This window comes from Tilletiaria anomala (assembly GCF_000711695.1).
Source record: "Tilletiaria anomala UBC 951 chromosome Unknown K437scaffold_23, whole genome shotgun sequence".
In the NCBI taxonomy this organism is placed as follows: Eukaryota; Fungi; Basidiomycota; class Exobasidiomycetes; order Georgefischeriales; family Tilletiariaceae; genus Tilletiaria; species Tilletiaria anomala.
Window position 1 is genome coordinate 47,072 of NW_013546999.1, and position 12,944 is coordinate 60,015.

The following is a 12,944-nucleotide window of genomic DNA, read 5'->3' on the forward strand; positions in this document are numbered from 1 at the left end:
GATCAGTCAACCGCACAGACAGAGCGACCACGGTTATCTGCCACTTCTTCCAAGATGGTGGGCACAGACGACTTTATCGTCGACGATGACAACCCTATGGATCTCGACATGGATCATTTTGCGGACGACAGCGATGATGACCTGCCGACGCTAGAAGAGTCGTTCCAAGTGGCACTTGGAGGGGGCGGACGAACGCTGAGGCCCCAACGCGACAAGGGAAAAGGAAAAGCCGTCGAGCCATCCGGTTCAGGGCACAAGGAAGCTGGAAGACGGGCGCTGGGAAGACCAAGGGACCGAGGCAAGGGGAAAGTTAAAGCGAAGGCAACGAGCTATTCCTGGGAAGCGAATTACAAGCGCAGCTGGGATGCAGTACAAGAGGACGAGTCTGGAGGCCTCGCGGGTGCCGTGAAAAGTTTCCTGGATGCCGCAAAGCGACGAAGGTATGTATCCACTCAGATCATACGTAGGACTGCGTGCTGATCCTGCTCCCCATACTTGCAGGACGGCTGCAGAGGCGTCTCCGGTTCAGCGCGGTATCATCCGACATCTAGTCCTGATCCTCGACTTGTCGGAAGCAATGACAGATAAGGACTTGCGGCCGAACAGATACGACCTCACATTGCAATATGCACGCGAATTTGTGGCAGAATATTTTGACCAAAACCCGATTGGTCAACTTGGCATTTTGGCTACACGAGACGGCGTTGCCGAGAAGGTCGTCAGCATGGGAGGAAATACGGTTGAGCACGTGCAAGCGCTTGCAAACAAGAGAAAGTGGGAACCAAGGGGGGAACCAAGTCTGCAGAATGCTCTTGAGATGGCGAGGAGTAGCATTGCGTGAGTTCTGCGAGGATAACGCGAGCAACGGCAATGCTTACGCATCTTTTAAATGATCATTCAGGCATCTCCCTTCTTCCAATTCCCGTGAAATCCTTCTGATATTTGGATCGCTGACGACTTGTGACCCGGGCAACATTCATGACACCATTTCGGCTCTCGCGCGTGATGGTGTGCGCGTCTCCGTCGTTAGCATTGCAGCAGAGCTTAAAGTCCTTAAAGACTTGTCAAAGCACACGCACGGTCGATTTGGGGTTGCACTCAACGAGGGGCACTTTCGAGATCTTATCTTCGAGGCTGTACCGCCTCCAGAACTGGAGGCCAGCGATGCCATGGACGCACGGGCGATGCGCAAAAGGAGACGAACTGCCACGCAGCTCAATAATGAAGGGGTGGATGGCGGCTCGAATGCCGAGGATGAGGAGGACGATGATGAATTCTATGACGGTACTGATCTCCTCAGCATGGGATTCCCAACGCTTCTGCCGTTCATAACCGCGAGCAAAGCAACCCTGTGCTCGTGCCACAGCAAGTTCCGATCCGGCCCAGCTTTCCTGTGCGCCAGATGCGGAGCAAAATTGTGCGACGTTCCGACCGATTGCCCCGTGTGCGGCTTGACGGCCGTCATGAGCACACATCTTGCCAGAAGCTACCACCACCTCTTTCCAGTGTCTGGTTACAAAGCAATCCGCTGGGCAGAGTACGTAGATGGTCGCGAGGGACGCTTCAGAGCAATTTTCTGACTCGCTCTGCTCCTGCCGATCACGCAGTGTCGATGCAGATTCGCCACCAGCATGCTTCTCCTGCAACGTTTCTTTCCCGGAACGAAGTAAAGACGATGCTGATGTTGACGGCCATCTCCAAGGTCAAGCTCAGGGTAGCAGTGCTGATGGTTATGCCGCCTCAAGCCGGTATAGGTGCCCTAAGTGCAACAATCATTTTTGCATCGAATGCGACACTTTCGTGCACGATACCCTACATGTATGTCCAGGCTGCTGCTGACACCGCAGGTAGCGGCCATCCCATTACAGGGCAATCATCGTAATCGCAAGAGCGGTGCGTGTCAATTCACCCCTTTTGCGATGCGTGTACAGCATCTGACTCGCTGCGTGATAGGTCTAGATAGCCCTTGTGAGAGGCGTGTTGCATCGTTATATTGATGTAGCTCTTCAGCACACGCATCGCTCTGAGTCGTTGGAAGATCGTTAACCGCGTGATTTTATCCGACGCAACCCCCTGCCAAGCTTCCCGAAAAGGCTTTTTGCTGATTCTTCGATTCGCATGTTGGACGTATGCCCAAAAGTCGTTGAGCGCTTCATCGCGAGCTTCTTCCGACTGCTTGTCTAGATGCTCATTGACGACGATGCATTGCCAGAGTTCCCGGAAGATCATATGTGCCTGCTCGAGTAAGCGCCCGCCCTTGTCCGAGCGCACGTGCAGACACGCTTGAAGCGCGCTGATCCTGGTTGAAAGCGTTGCCCGGATGCACGGCTGGAACCTTTCTAATGCGGCCTGCAGCGTAGGGTCGGTCATAGGCTTTGTCGGTATGGGAGATAGAACCTCAAGTGCAGCGCCCAAGGCGTAGATTTCAGGTATGGCTTGGTGACCTTCTGAAATGAACGCATTGAAAATCATGCTCCACTCCTTTTCGGCGGGGGGGACATCCAGGGAGAGCATATCTTGAAGGACCATGCATGCACGTTCACGCAGGGACATTGGCCCACGCGGGCGCTCAGCTCTTATGTTGCAATCCACTTGGAGCGAATCTTGAGCTTTCTTTGAAGTCGGTGCTTCACGATGAAGCCGAGTCCAATTAGCAAGAAATATGTCGAAGCCGACTCCTTGACCTCGAGCCGAATTCAGGTACGCCTCCGGAGTTAGCAGGGGAGAAGCTTTGAACGAAGGAGCCTGCTCGATGTCGAGTAGATGATTCCATTCAATCCACTGATCCACCCGCAGACCTTCCTGTCCATGACACCGAGCCTCACTCTCCTGGGCAGCGGTTCCCGCCTTGATTGCGGTGCGGAGAGTCGTCGTCCACCGCAGATATATCCGCTGCAGTTGCTCAGAATCCTTTCCATTGACAAGGGCTCGCAGCGTATAATACCCCTCGCTGTCGCTAGCATGTCGCTTCAGACAAGTTGGGTCGTTGACGCCAATTACAGGCTGCGCCCAGGATTCGGCACGCAATTGACACTCCATTGGTTGCTTCAGCTCTCCAAAGCCAAAGTCCATGAGGTCTTGAGTGATACCTGAGCGACCGCCAAACAAAAGCCTTTGCCGCCAGTAGCTAAGAACAACGTCGAAGCGCTGACTGATAAGGCTGAAAAAGAGTGTGTTGTCGGCTTCGTTAGCAGTTGGTGATGTGCTAATCAAAATACTCTCCGCGTCATTCTGCAGGCATGCAGGTAGTGGAGCCCCAGTGTATGCTTTTCTGCATTGCTCGAGTACGCTGTCGCACCACATAATCCAAGCAGCGTACCCGTCCGAGTCCCGCTTCGATGTTGGCATCGAGAGAGTGAAAGTCTGAGCTAGCAATCTTCCGCTAAAGCTCTCGCTAAGCCAGCCCTTGTGAGCTAACAAGATGATAAATTGAGCAAGGAGTCTCCTCTCGAAATGCAAGGGAGATTCGGTGGCCTCTATAACTTTGAGAGTCGCTCGCTGTATTGCTGTTGCGACGTCCTCTCTTTCTCCTTTCAAGGCGGCCTGCGATGCTGTAGGAGATAGTGCGATCCACACTAGAACCTGCTGCAGCCTATTCCTGGCCTGCTCGCTCGTTCGCCAATCGGAGATTTCCTCGGTGAGTCGCGAAATGTCTTCCGCGGCGGCTCTGGCTGCATGCGCGAAAACAATGTGTTCAGGCACTCTGGTGCCGAGCTTCACCAGGTCTGCTAGGATGTTGGCGGCTTTGTCGAGACGAACAGGCCTTGAAAGTGATTCATCGCCAAGTATCTGCGCCAGTATCTGGGATGAAACTGGCAGTGAGTTGGGGTTTTCGACAACGGCCTGTGATGCGGCGTTTGGCAGAGATGCCAGAAGGTGCCTGTAGTCTTCAGAAGGTTCTTCAAAGAGCTGATGATCTACTCCGCGTGGATCTAAGTCCATATTTGATGTGTTGCTCCCGGCTGAAGAGATTGAGCGATGACTCCATGATGCCACTCGCTCGAACGGCGATGTGCCTGATTCGAACGCTGGGGGCTGCAACCAGGAACCAGAGATAGCCGTCGAGTAGGGTAGACCTGCATGGACATGCAGGGCAAAGTCAGCAGCATACCTGATTCTAAATTTCAATTGGTTGGCGTTCACCATGTATCACTCGAGTTAAAGCTCGTTGCCGAACACTCGGCCCAGTGTGGGCCATCGAGCGCCATACAGTAGCTGAATCTGCTGCATCTTGACAAAGAGAGCACTGACGTGAAATGCTTGCTCCGCGCCGAGCTGCGCAAAACGCCATGCCTTCGCTCGTAAAGCTGACGTCTAGAACACTAGGCTTTCCGATGCTCCCTATGATCTCATAGCAAATGTGCCTTGACACTTGCTTTGTGCAGAGCTGAGGGCTATGAAGTAAGACTAGAGAGCAGCCAATAGCGAAAGATTCCGGAAGCCGGTCTACTTTTGTTTGCGAAGTTGAGTCTTCGGAGAAGTTGCCGATCACTGATGGAAAAGTTGCCGATCGCTGTGCGTGGTCGGCGAATGGTTGGTTTGCCTTGGATCCTGCAGTCGTCGACGTGGAACAGATTCTCACCCTCTGCCATGTCCTTTTCTTAATCGTCTTGCCCTTCTTCGTTGAATAAGCAGCCCCTGAAGGGGTTGTTCGCATGCTGCACTAGCACCTGTGCTCATACTGGGCTTCTGCTCGCGTCTGCCCTGCGCTTTATTGTCTCCGACTGTCCCGCCAACCGTACCCCCAGCATGTCGACTCTTCACAGGAGGGTCCTGATGGCGGTTGCCGTCCTGCTCGGCGTCACAGCGACGCTGATCCAGGCTGCAATGTTCAATCCCAAAGGTGCCGTCGTGCAGCTCAACTCGTCCAATTTCAAGAAAGAAGTTCTGGACATTGAAAAACCAACGCTCGTTGCGTTCACCGCGCCATGGTGCGGTCACTGCAAGCGGCTTGCCCCTGAGTATGAACGAGCGGCAGAATCGCTGTCGGGCGTCGTTAAGTTTGCCAATATTGATTGCGATGAAGAGCGAAATAAACCGACGTGTGGAAAGTATGGCATTCAAGGATTCCCGACCATTAAAATGTTCCCGCCTACCAAAAAGCGCATTCCAAAGGACTACCGTGGAGAACGCACGGCAAAAGCCCTCGCCGATTATTCAGCCGGAGAGCTACCCCTCGCTGGTGTCAAGAAGCTTGAGGCATCGAACATTCAAGATTTTGCAGAAAAAGATCCGTCTCGTGTCAAAGTGCTTCTTTTCACCAATAAACCTGCTTCCTCTGCGCTGTACAAGTCTCTCGCACTGGATTTCCGGCGATCCATGTCATTCGCATCCGCACGCGGTGATCAGGCTCCGGTACGCTCAGCAGCGCGTATTCACTTGGGTTTGGATATAGCCCACGGCAGCGACCTTCCGAAACTGATCATGCTCCCGGCTCGCACCTCGGAGGCTGCAGACGCATCAGATGAACCACCCTTCGTGAAAGGCAGCTATGCACTTTATGACGGCAACCTCCGCTATCATGACTTGAAAACCTGGTTGGAAGCGCAAGGCAAGGAAATGGGGGCCAAAGAGCGGAACGATGCACCTATGGCGAAGAAGAAGCCTAAGAAGGAGGCCACTTGGAAGAAGCCCAAAGAGCACCATCCGCCAGGCGCGGAACCGCCGCCAGGAGGCGCATTTGAGTGGAAGGCCCAAAACATCGATCTCAACCCCAAGCCGAAGAAGGCAAAGAAGGACGAAAAGGACAAACCGAGCATGCTGACCCAAGAGCGAGCGGAAGAGCTGCTGAAGCAAGTCAAAGAGCAGCAAGGGAAGATTAAAGACCGAGCCAGCGAAGTTAGTCAAATGATGCGCGTCCTTCTTCCATCATTTCGTTAGAGCTGACTCTGATCTCCCCCATTCCCCCGCGGATTTCCCCGGGGGCATATATCTTCTTCTCGCAGAGTGACCAAACGACTTCGGACAAGGTCGCAGAGGCTGGTTTGGCTGCGAGTGCAGCTGCACAGGATGCAGGCGAGAAAGCATCGTCTGTTATGGGAAAGTTGGCAGATGCTACTTCGGAGGCTGCCTCGAAAGTAGCAGAGAAGACGGCAAACGCTGCACAAGCGTATGCGGACGGATTCAATAGCGCTACTGATGCAATCGACCCCGAAAACGCCAAATATACAGCAACGACAAAGGCTACTTCAGGCAGTTCAAAGGATTCACAGGAGGAAGCATCGTTCAGGGACACAGCGGAGGCCGTGATGTCAGCGCTGAAATCCAAGCTTGGTGCAAACTTGCGCGACACGGCCGATTCAGCGGAGATGCTGGCATACAACATGCATGGAGACACAGACGAACTGGAGGAGCGGGACCCGGGCGCGCTGCTCGGAGCCTTCGCCAAGTACATTTCCGGGCAGCCGACTATCTGGTCGTCTGACATGACGGAAGAAGTCGTACGAGCTCGGGATGATGCGATGAAGCTGGCCAAGGAGGATCCAATCAAAGCGATGAAGGTGGCGCTGAAGCAGGAAAAATGGCTTCTGGCCAATCTGGACATTGATCGCAAACATATGGCCACCGAGTTGGGAGAGGATGGACTGGCGAAATTGGATGCATTGAAGGAAATTCTCAAGAAGAGGGTGGCGCTGCGCGAAGGGACGGACGTGGACTCGGAGAAGCAGGACAAGCCCTCCGCAGCATCCTCTTCGCCGCTGCATAGGCATGAAGACTTGTAGGCTTCCCAAAAATAGCAATCGCATTGGAAGCATGCATCACAACACTACATTATTTGGTATCCCAAACTCCCATTGGCTCCTTCCCATCTTCCGCGAGCACCCAGAGCGTCTCACCGGAACATGCGACATCGGTAATGTCCCAGTTCTCCAGCTTCACCTTGGCATGAACATGCGTTGGCTTGTATACGCGCAGCATGCCTTGCAGCCCTCCACTTTGCGTGGCATCAAAGGCTGGTGAGTCGGCCGGGTCTCCGTCGATGCTGCGTGAAAAATCGGGCGTAAAGCGACTCGCCCTCATGAAGGAGGGCCATGGCTTGCGGGAGGGCGGGTCGATTGCGAGCCGGCTGGCCATTGTGTCTAGCCCCCAGGCGAGCAATTTGCCTTCTTCTGTGACGGCTGCAGCGTACTCCAAGCCTGATGCGACAAATCGCACAGATGGCAGAGGAAGGGGAGTCGGGTTCAAGGCTTGAATCGTATCTTTGCCTTGGCCGATGGGACCGTACCCGACGGTGAAAAGTATCCCCGAGGCATCAAGAATTGTAGTAAAGCTGCCGCCTGCCGAAATGTGCTTGACCTGCTTGACGCCCGCGCTGCGTAGATGCTCGGTTGCTTCCAGCGGCTCGTCGATGCGGTCGATCGCCTTGCCGTGCGCTGCCTGGCCGTATTCAGAGTTACCCCATGACCAGACCCGCCCACTGTCTGACCATGCGAAAGAAGTGTCTCCACCAGCCGCAATGCCAGCGATTTGATCTCCATCTTTAAGCTTAAAAAGTGACGAATCAATGCGCCGCAGGGTATGAGTGCGGAAGCGCGTGGTCGCGCTCTTGATGCCTAGCTGGCCATCGGTGTTAATGCCAGAGGACAGAATGACTCTTTCGACAAAGCAGTGGCCGGGAAATTCGCACAGAATGAGTACATGATCAAGGCCAGTGGCGACGGAGATGATTCGCAGGCGGCCCGGGCCTTCCGCCGTAGACATTATCCTCACACGCTCAGGAGCCGGGAAGAGGGAGAGCTGCGCGTCTCCCGAGTCCGCTTTTGCGGCCCTCGCGCCTTCCTCTAACATGCCGAGCCCAAGCTGGCCCGAAGTGTGATTGCCCATTGCGTACAGTGCCGAGGAGCCTATAAGGGCGTAGATGCATATAACGCTGTCAGCAAGTCCAGCGTAGAGAGGCAGGTGGCGAGGAACGGTTCGCACCATCTTCGAGCTCCATCACGATAAAGCTGGAACCATTCGCGGCATGCAAGCTCTTTATTCGCTTGCCTTCGAAATCGCTTTGAACCATTCCCCACGAGCTTTCTTGAGATGTGAAACCCAAGCCCAGCTGGCCGTGTGTATTTCGACCTATGGCAATGATCTTGGCGTGCCCTTCATCCTTGAGCGCTGGAGCCTGATCCCCGCTATCTTTAATGGTCGTTGCTCTGTTTTCCTTTGATTTTGCTTTCTCTTCGCTGCTTGAAAAGGCCCCTGGCACCGTTCGGTACGCTAAGAGCGAATGCGACACGCTGCCGGCGAGGTGCGTGAATCGGATGTCCGCATCGGCATCCTGCACTATCCCAATGCCGGCGAGCCAGTCCTTGGGTACCTCTTGCAGGTACGGCGAGACGCGGTCCAACACGCTGCCCGCCCACAGCAGTCGTTGCCGCTGCATGCGACGGCCGCATGTGAGGCATCGTCGAGCAGGAGCAATGGAGGCGGCTCGTCTGGGAAATGCTTCAAATGCGGCAAGACGCCAGGCGGAGGCGGCGCGTGAGGCTCGTTCCAACATGCCGTTTTGCAGCTAAGAAGTGTGGCTGTCTACGGTACGCTGTTGGTACGATTCATTCAATCAGCTTGGGCATGCTCAGGTCATCGTCTTCTGCATACCAAAGAGCATGCTGACGGCTGAAATATTGGTGTCAGGTTAAGAGTCTTAGGTCGCCGGCCGCTGGTGACGAGTAGCGCGCGGAACTGGCGGAGTGTATTCCGGGTTCGTTGTTTCATCATTAGTCCAATAGTGGGAAGAAAGACTTTTCACCCGGCACATGATATTCAATTGAGCTCTTTTGCCATGGTTATTGGCGAGCAGGCTAACGAACATCTCGTCCCAGCTCACTCGTTGGTTCTACCAAGTAGGCGCAGTCCAAAAGAAGCGTTCCGTTAAACAAGATGTCCATGTTCGGTCTTGGCGGCGGCGGTGGGCAGCCATCGGCGGCTGCCGTAAACTCTGTGCAGATGGAAGCGGCGGCGGCGGAGGTGAGCGAGGCACCCTACCCTTTCCATTTCAATCTTGCTGATGTAGTTGGTGCTGTTCTGTATTTCAACAGCTGGACATGATTACGGACACATTCAACAAGCTGGTCTCGTCTTGCCACGCCAAGTGCATCAGCACGAGGTACATGGAGCCGGACCTCCACAAGGGGGAGGGTGTTTGCATTGACCGGTATGTCGTTTTCCTAAAGCCTGATCAGGCAAATTGGCGTCTGATCCATTCGTTCTAACTCAAATACACATGTTAAAAACAGATGCGTTGCGAAATTCTTTGTGGTCAACAAGAAGGTTGGGGAACACATGCAAGCCATGGGAGGCGCTGCAGGTGCACAGGGAGGGCAACCGGGCATGGGGCCGTTTGGGCGATGATAATATGTCCACCGATCGCATCTCTTCTTCAGCTACTGCGTCGTATATATACACATGCTGTCATCTTTTTCACTGTAGCATACCTCTCTCTATCAAAAGCAGCTCTCCAGCAAATCGCAGAGTGCGCCCGTCCGTGCTTTCGAGCATTGTCTCGAAATGAAGGCGCGATGGAATTGCTTGAGTGGAATCATGCCGTTCAGGATGCAACATTGCTTGTCACGTGTAAGGAATTTTGGCAGGTACAGGCACCCTGAGATACAAAGCCCGTCGTGGCCTATGGTGAGCCATCGCTCGTCTTTTAACCTGCATCAAGGGTATGTCGCCTCTTTGTCGCTCGGGGCCAGTCGAGTCAAAATCTGTATCTCTATGTGGCGAGAGCAAAGTGCCAAGAGGCAGACTGCACCGAGGCCGGCGCATAGGATGCAGACGCACCCCCCAACTGAGCCCCAGTGCACCGTATTCAAAACTGGCAGTTCCGTGTTCCGAGGATTTGGCCAATCCTTTGTAAATCCCATCAGTAGCGTGGGCTTGGAGAAATTTTTCTGCCGTGTTGCTGTGAAACCGCGTATCACCTAAATGACATAAGGACACAGCACCTCATTTCATCAACCTTTTGACTCAACCCTCCCTCTCCCATCCATCCCGACCCATCTTGCCCATACACCCAATTGGCAAAGACTACCTACCTAGCCTTCTCATATCCCTTCTCCTTATAAAACACACGCGACTCACACACAACATGTCTTACGGAAATGGCAGTAGCGGGTGAGTTTCGCACATCCTGGCAGTGATCGGAGCCGCAATGACGCGTCTCCGTCCGCTTCGAGCAGACAACTGACTCATCCATCTTCTGCTACCCTTATAGCGGCGGCTGGCGTTCAGGCGGAGGCGGCGGTGGCGGTGGTGGTGGCGGCGGATACGGTGGTGGTGGAGCAAGTTATGGCGGCGGCGGCTACGGTGGAGGCGGATACAGCAGTGGTGGTTATGGTGGCGGTGGCGGTGGCTACGGCGGCGGTTCCGGTGGGTTCGGTGGCGGAGACCGCATGAACAACCTCGGTGCCGGCCTCAAGAACATCGACTGGGGCAATGCCAACCTGATCCGCTTCGAGAAAAACTTCTACACGTGCGTCTTGCTCGCCTGTTTACAACCCCTATACAGGAACATTTACTGACCTTGCACCTCCTACTTTGCACAACGTCCTGCAGCGAGGACAAGCGCGTCGCCTCCCGCAGCGATGCCGAAATCGAGGCGTTCCGCAGGGAAAAGCAGATTTCCATCACTGGCCGCGGCGTCCCCAAGCCCATCATGAGCTTTGATGAGGCTGGCTTCCCCGACTACATTCTCTCTGAGCTGCGCAAACTCGGTTTCAAGGAGCCCTCAGCGATTCAGTCGCAAGCATGGCCCATGGCCCTCATGGGGCGTGATCTCGTCGCCATCGCAGAGACCGGTTCCGGCAAAACAATCGGTTTCGCTCTGCCTGCAATCGTACACATCAATGCGCAGCCGCTACTTTCGCCTGGCGATGGGCCCATCGCCCTCTTCTTGGCCCCCACGCGTGAACTGGCTGTGCAAATTCAAGGCGAGTGCGACCGTTTCAAGTCCACCAGCAGAATCAGGACATGCGCTGTGTATGGCGGTGTGCCCAAGGGCCAGCAAATCCGTGACCTTTCTCGTGGTGCCGAAATTGTTGTTGCCACACCGGGGCGTCTAATCGACATGCTCGAGTCTGGAAAGACCACCCTTCACCGCGTTACCTACCTTGTCATGGACGAAGCCGACCGTATGTTGGATATGGGTTTCGAGCCGCAGATTCGCAAGATTATCGCTCAGATCCGGCCAGACAGGCAGACGCTCATGTTCTCCGCCACGTGGCCAAAGGACGTGCAAAACCTCGCTAAGGACTTCCTCAATGACGGATACCAAGTCAACATTGGCTCACACGAACTCGCTGCCAACCACAATGTCACGCAGATCATTGAGGTATGCTCCGAGTACGAAAAGCGCGGCAAGCTCGTCGGCCACCTCGACCACATTTCTCAGGAGAATGCCAAGGTACTCATCTTCACTGGCACAAAGCGCGTTGCGGACGACCTTACCAAGTTCCTGCGACAGGACGGTTGGCCCGCGCTCGCAATCCACGGAGACAAGCAACAGCAGGAGCGTGATTGGGTCTTGGCCGAGTTCAAGACGGGTCGGTCACCCATCATGGTCGCGACAGCCGTCGCGTCGCGTGGTCTCGGTAAGCATCTTTCAATGAAGAAGAAGGCTGTTTTGTTCTGTCAGGTTTTTGTGGAGTCGTCTCTGTGGCGTTCTCGCGCCCACACCCGTGCTGGCGAACGCACTCGCACGCAGGTAAGGTCTATTCGTCGCCTTCCATGTCTTCCACTTGCAATCCCTGCCAACCTGGTGGTGGCCGCCCTGCCCTTCTCATGTGCTGGAAGGCAGGTGCGCGATTACCCAAGGAGGGCAAAGGAAATGCAAAAAGGGAACAGGTGGCGCTTGTGTTGCAATCTCTTCGGTCACGTCTACACTGGGGCAGGTCTTGATGGCAGCGCGCGTCTCTTCCTTCCTTGGAGCGACATGCTCGTCCCGATGGATGCGGGCTCGATCGGTCTCCCCATTTTGCCAGCCGTTTCATCTAACGCCCTTGGTGGAGACCGCCCATGCAAACGCGTGGACAGCATGTCGCTCATTATCCTCGGATACCCTTTACGCGCGCTCACCCTGAAACCTTCGAAGCCTGCCCTCACCAAAGCAGACAGCAACACGCGAGAAGAGGGAAGAGCGAGACTAGTCCTGCGATCCAATCACGGGCCGTCTTGTCGCAACTTTCTGATCGCAGGCCTCGTCTTCATACTAGCGGGCGTGCGCGATGTACGCGCCCTTCGCGCGCAACTGCGGCTGGAGAAGTGCTTCCACAATCCTCGATAGCAACTTTAGCAGCCTCTAATCTTCACTCCCCTTTCTCTCCTGCGAGGTGTCGTTGTACTAATCTGTGTTTACTCGTGTAGATGTCAAGGATATCGGTTACGTTATCAACTACGACGTTCCGACCAACATTGAGGGTGAGATTTAAAGGAAAGAGGTAGTCTCATGGTCCGCTTTGCTGACGCGATCGTCGTTATCCACTCTGAAGACTACGTTCACCAAATTGGCCGTACTGGTCGTGCTGGTCGCAAAGGTACTGCATACACCTTCTTCACTACCGACAATTCCAAGAGCGTGAGTACTCGAACCAAAGGTGCTGCTCAGATTTGCGTTACTGATGCCAATGGTTACATTCGATTCTTCACTCTCGCACACAGGCACGTGAGCTTGTCGGCATTCTGCGCGAAGCTAACCAAAAGATCCCGCCCGAGCTCGAGGACATGGCTCGGTTCGGTGGTGGTGGTGGTGGCTCCCGCTACGGTCGTGGTGGTGGCCGTGGCGGTCGTGGTGGCGGCAGGACGTGAGTAACAGCTGTGTTGCTCGAGCAACATGCACACAAGCTCATATGTCCGTTCCTTTTCTTATCTTTCATCAGTGGCGCCAATGCTTACGGAATGAGTGGTGGCAGTCGCTGGTAAGCTGTGCTGTCTTGCATTCGTTCCAAGTATTGTCA

General features: G+C 54.7%; 7 protein-coding genes across 7 annotated transcripts; 4 read left to right on the forward strand and 3 right to left on the reverse strand.

Annotated features, from left to right (window-relative positions):
- Window positions 1-108: 108 nt before the first annotated feature.
- Window positions 109-1,839, forward strand: K437DRAFT_222436 (putative SSL1-TFIIH subunit, factor B; the record flags this gene model as incomplete). Its single annotated transcript, XM_013388766.1, has 4 exons — window positions 109-440; window positions 502-837; window positions 902-1,537; window positions 1,608-1,839. The coding sequence occupies 4 exons, from the start codon at window positions 109-111 to the stop codon at window positions 1,837-1,839; spliced, it is 1,536 nt and encodes a 511-aa protein (XP_013244220.1).
- On the reverse strand, window positions 1,783-4,379 carry K437DRAFT_273337 (uncharacterized protein). The gene is made up of 2 exons (XM_013388767.1): window positions 4,144-4,379; window positions 1,783-4,076 (listed from the first exon to the last, which is right to left on the reverse strand). The coding sequence occupies exons 1-2, from the start codon at window positions 4,289-4,291 to the stop codon at window positions 1,906-1,908; spliced, it is 2,319 nt and encodes a 772-aa protein (XP_013244221.1). The 5' UTR covers window positions 4,292-4,379; the 3' UTR covers window positions 1,783-1,905.
- A 448-nt stretch (window positions 4,380-4,827) lies between these two features.
- On the forward strand, window positions 4,828-5,328 carry K437DRAFT_222446 (thioredoxin-domain-containing protein; the record flags this gene model as incomplete). The annotated part of the gene is made up of 1 exon (XM_013388768.1): window positions 4,828-5,328. A coding segment is annotated over one exon (501 nt), but the record flags the coding sequence as incomplete, so codon positions are not given.
- Window positions 5,329-5,742: 414 nt separating this feature from the next.
- K437DRAFT_81145 (uncharacterized protein) lies at window positions 5,743-6,657 on the reverse strand. The gene has a single exon (XM_013388769.1). The coding sequence runs from the start codon at window positions 6,542-6,544 to the stop codon at window positions 5,840-5,842; it is 705 nt and encodes a 234-aa protein (XP_013244223.1). The 5' UTR covers window positions 6,545-6,657; the 3' UTR covers window positions 5,743-5,839.
- Window positions 6,658-6,771: 114 nt separating this feature from the next.
- K437DRAFT_267518 (RCC1/BLIP-II) lies at window positions 6,772-8,374 on the reverse strand (the record flags this gene model as incomplete). The annotated part of the gene is made up of 2 exons (XM_013388770.1): window positions 6,772-7,844; window positions 7,921-8,374. The coding sequence occupies 2 exons, from the start codon at window positions 8,372-8,374 to the stop codon at window positions 6,772-6,774; spliced, it is 1,527 nt and encodes a 508-aa protein (XP_013244224.1).
- Window positions 8,375-8,785: 411 nt separating this feature from the next.
- K437DRAFT_245373 (uncharacterized protein) lies at window positions 8,786-9,452 on the forward strand. The gene is made up of 3 exons (XM_013388771.1): window positions 8,786-8,958; window positions 9,030-9,145; window positions 9,228-9,452. The coding sequence occupies exons 1-3, from the start codon at window positions 8,872-8,874 to the stop codon at window positions 9,340-9,342; spliced, it is 318 nt and encodes a 105-aa protein (XP_013244225.1). The 5' UTR covers window positions 8,786-8,871; the 3' UTR covers window positions 9,343-9,452.
- Window positions 9,453-10,081: 629 nt separating this feature from the next.
- On the forward strand, window positions 10,082-12,909 carry K437DRAFT_262151 (DEAD-domain-containing protein; the record flags this gene model as incomplete). Its single annotated transcript, XM_013388772.1, has 9 exons — window positions 10,082-10,107; window positions 10,208-10,465; window positions 10,549-11,582; window positions 11,696-11,788; window positions 11,883-12,217; window positions 12,363-12,408; window positions 12,480-12,565; window positions 12,649-12,791; window positions 12,867-12,909. The coding sequence occupies 9 exons, from the start codon at window positions 10,082-10,084 to the stop codon at window positions 12,907-12,909; spliced, it is 2,064 nt and encodes a 687-aa protein (XP_013244226.1).
- Between the last annotated feature and the right edge of the window lie 35 nt (window positions 12,910-12,944).

Bases quoted from the DNA above. Each gene is read 5' to 3' on its own strand.
- K437DRAFT_81145 (XM_013388769.1), bottom strand. From the start codon at position 6,544: ATGTCCAGATTGGCCAGAAGCCATTTTTCCTGCTTCAGCGCCACCTTC.
- K437DRAFT_245373 (XM_013388771.1), top strand. From the start codon at position 8,872: ATGTCCATGTTCGGTCTTGGCGGCGGCGGTGGGCAGCCATCGGCGGCT. The intron at 8,959-9,029 runs GTGAGCGAGGCA...GTATTTCAACAG, and splicing joins TGGAAGCGGCGGCGGCGGAG to CTGGACATGATTACGGACAC. The intron at 9,146-9,227 runs GTATGTCGTTTT...TGTTAAAAACAG, and splicing joins GAGGGTGTTTGCATTGACCG to ATGCGTTGCGAAATTCTTTG.
- K437DRAFT_273337 (XM_013388767.1), bottom strand. From the start codon at position 4,291: ATGGCGTTTTGCGCAGCTCGGCGCGGAGCAAGCATTTCACGTCAGTGC. The intron at 4,077-4,143 runs GTGAACGCCAAC...ATGTCCATGCAG, and splicing joins TTTAACTCGAGTGATACATG to GTCTACCCTACTCGACGGCT.